This window comes from Phodopus roborovskii, unplaced genomic scaffold (genome assembly GCF_943737965.1).
Source record: "Phodopus roborovskii unplaced genomic scaffold, PHOROB, whole genome shotgun sequence".
Classification (NCBI taxonomy): Eukaryota; Metazoa; Chordata; class Mammalia; order Rodentia; family Cricetidae; genus Phodopus; species Phodopus roborovskii.
Genome location: NW_026126409.1, coordinates 3,959,974 through 3,963,414, shown reverse-complemented (window position 1 = coordinate 3,963,414; position 3,441 = coordinate 3,959,974). Strand labels below are relative to the sequence as shown.

The 3,441-nt window shown below is 38.3% G+C and overlaps 1 protein-coding gene across 1 annotated transcript; it reads right to left on the bottom strand.

Moving 5' to 3' along the window:
* Positions 1–2,490: 2,490 nt before the first annotated feature.
* On the bottom strand, positions 2,491–3,013 carry LOC127220468 (uncharacterized protein C9orf85 homolog). Its single transcript, XM_051182325.1, has one exon. It carries the CDS (start codon positions 2,975–2,977, stop codon positions 2,516–2,518), a length of 462 nt encoding a protein of 153 aa, XP_051038282.1. The 5' UTR covers positions 2,978–3,013; the 3' UTR covers positions 2,491–2,515.
* Between the last annotated feature and the right edge of the window lie 428 nt (positions 3,014–3,441).

The window sequence follows — 3,441 nt, the reverse complement described above, 5'->3', positions numbered from 1 at the left end:
TTTGGGAAGTCAACTTTAGGCGTTCTAGGGAGGAGCATATGAAATGAGACAGGTCGAATGGTGCCTGACATTTGGTAGGTCTCCAGACATAGACACTGAGATTTATTCCTCTTCCTGTGCCTGCTAAGAATTGCCTTTGTAGATTTTCAGGTTAATAGATTTTTTTAAAAATTTAGTCTCAATTTGTATTTGGCTTTAAAATTTCTTTAGCTCTATGACTTTTCAGATATATATATATATATATATATATATACATGTGTGTATATATATATATGTGTGTGTATGTGTGTGTGTGTATGTGTTTAATTAGATATTTATATATGTATATATACTTGAGACAGGGTTTCATGTAGCTCAGGCCTTGAGCATCCTATAAAGCCAAGGCAAGGGTAAACTTAAATTCTCTATCTTCTTGCTTCTGTTTTTCCAGTGCTGGGACCACATGTCATCACATCTAGTCTACATGATTAATTTATTAATTAGTAGTATTATTATTGTTTGTACATATAGGTGTGTCTCCAAGGTTGTCATGGAGTCCAGAAGAGGGAACTGGGTCCCCAGAACTAAAATTACAGGTGGCTGTGAGCTACCTGACAGGGGTTCTAGGAACCTCACTAGTCTTCTGCAAGAACATCAAGTGTGTTTAGTGATATCTTCAGCTCTGCCAACTTGAGTTTTAAAGGAATATATTTTATGTGTACTTATATGTCTGTCTGTATGTGCATGTGGCTGTGAGGGCCCTAGGAGGCCAGAAGAGGGAGTCAGGTGTCCTGGAGTGATAGGCAGTTGTGATAGGAACTGAACTCAGGTCCTCTGCAAGGGCAACAAGCCCTTTTAAGCACTGTGTGGTCTCCAGCCCTTGCATGATTATTTTAAAAGTGGTGGGCAGGGTTTGGTGGCACACACTTTTGGTTGGAGACTAAGGCAGAAAGATTGCTATGAGTTTGAGACTAGCTTGGTGTATATATTGAGTTTCAGCCTAGCCAGGACTACACTATGAGGGACTTGTCTCAAAAAAAAAAAAAAAGTGATGAATCTCACCTATATACATACTGTGCTTTTATTGTAACATTTTATATTTATTTGTCAGTTATTTATTGAGACAGGATCTCACATCACATGCCAGGTTGGCCTGGAGCTCACTATTAGTCCAGACTGGTTCAAACTTATTGCAATCTTTCTACTTCAGTATCCCAAGTTCTGAGTTACAGGAATGAGTTACCATACTTGCCAATCCTTCCGTCTTTGTCTCTCTGTCTCTCTCATGTAGGTTTGTACAGAACTTGCCATCCTCCTGTTTCTGCCTCTTATTGTACTGGGATTACAGACCTGTACCACCTTATTAATCTTATTAATAGATTTTTTTCTTTTTTTGAGACAGTCTTGATATGTACTCTGGTTCGCCCTTCCTCTGCCTCCTGAGTGCTGGGATTAAAGGTTTGTGTCATCACCACTCCTGTCTGATTTCCATTTAATATCACTTTCTGTAGCTCTGTAATATATATTATATATAAAACTATACATTATTTGCAAAATATAATATATATTTGCAATTGGACTTTTTTTTAAAACCAGGGTTTTACATTTATTTCAATGGTTCAGAAAACATATACATACATATATACATGTATATTCATGTCGTGCATGTGTGTGTGTGTATTGTCTGGCTATTTTTCTGTAGCTTTAGGATTTTAAACATAAGGACACACACTTCAGTAATCACACAAAGTTAATCTACACTGCCTATGAGTAGAAACATTGGCAGCAAAGCAATAATTAGGAACAATGGAATTCTGGGAAGGATAAGCTTATGAGGGAGAATATCACAGGAGCTTCCAATACTGAATTCTGATAATGAATCTGAAGCTCAAGCCTGAAGAATTATGTTCCCAAATACATGTCATTTTATACCATAACAGAAAAATGTAGTTATCTCCACTCGAGTATGAATGTTGGATTTTCTTTTCTAGTTATTAATTTTATAGTCCACACATTTTTCTGAGTATGTATTTCCAAACTGGGAAAAGGTAAAAACAATGGAATGACATATATAAAAGTATTTTTGAAGGAAAATCACTCTCTCTCTCTCTCTCTCTCTCTCTCTCTCTCTGTATGTGTGTATAAAAATAAATGGTTTTGCTTTATAAGACATAAAAAAGATTTTGTTAAGGAAGTCACACTCCTGAGGTCAGGCTATGAAAGTGTACTTGCTGTGAGCTCATCATCTTAATTTTCCAAGTTTTGATTCAACCACTGATTCTCAAAACTACCTTGTGACATTGGATAGTATGCTTTTCTAAATAATTTCCATAGATTGTACAACATGCCACAGTAAGACTGCACACATACTCTGTATGCAGCCTAAGGTTTATTGTGAAAACTTGAAAGTGTCTGTTGTTCAAATGTCATAAATAACTATCATTGCTCGTGTGTCAGTTCTGCCTGCCTTGACTGCTTCATCAGGATGTCAGTGTGCGCTGAGCACTCTGCAGCTGCATCCACAATGTCAGGCCACCTAAGTGCCTCTGTCTTCATCATCCGAGGCAGTGCCAGCATCCACATCCTCGTCACTGTCCTCTGTCCCTTTGCGACTTCTTCTGCCATTAAAACCTGGATTTTCAGTATTTACTGAAGTTTCGGGTTCTTTATTAAATGGAATAACAATGTCTTCTTTCTTCCCACATTTTGCACAAACTTCAAGTTCACAAGCACATGGTCTGCATATTATGTGGTAAGAGTCCTTCACTGTCTTTTGTAAACATTTAACACACTTCTTAGCTTTTGACAGTGGTTTGTACTTGCTGTATTTTACACGCCACTCAAGGACTTCTTTGCAGCGCTGACATACTCCATCATGAAGTTTTGCATTGATTTTCTTGGTCTGAACACTCTTATCGAACTTGTCATTTTTGAAGGAGAATGTATTCTGGTGCTTCTGAGGCCTGGACCGAGCCACGTTGCCTTTCTGGGAACTCATCACCAAATCACAAGCACCTCAAGTCGGTGCAGCCTGGGTTACAGCGAAGAGGAGAAAAGTTCCCGCCCCAGGTTGAGACTATTGACAGTTGCAATTGGACTTTTAAAGTTGCTTGTGATTATAAGAGACAAAATTATTGTTGGAGGATCTTGGCAAATAAAAACTTGGAAGGACTGAAAACCACACAAGAGTGTGTACTTTTCCTTTGCTAGTCTCAAGGAAGGAAGTCTTCAGGCAGTAGACATTTATGTTGTGGAAAGAAACATCAGCAGTTCACAGTTCTCTGTGGTTTGCATTGCTAGACCCTTATGCTTTTTTTCCCCTAAGTGTATGCACACTGCACTCAGGTTCATGCTGGCAGCAGTAACTTTAATTTTTTTTAAATCCCCTTCCTAGGTAGCTGGGCATACACTAAGCAAAGCAGTCTGAGTTGTTCTGTCTTTCCTACTTAAGAGTCACTTTGA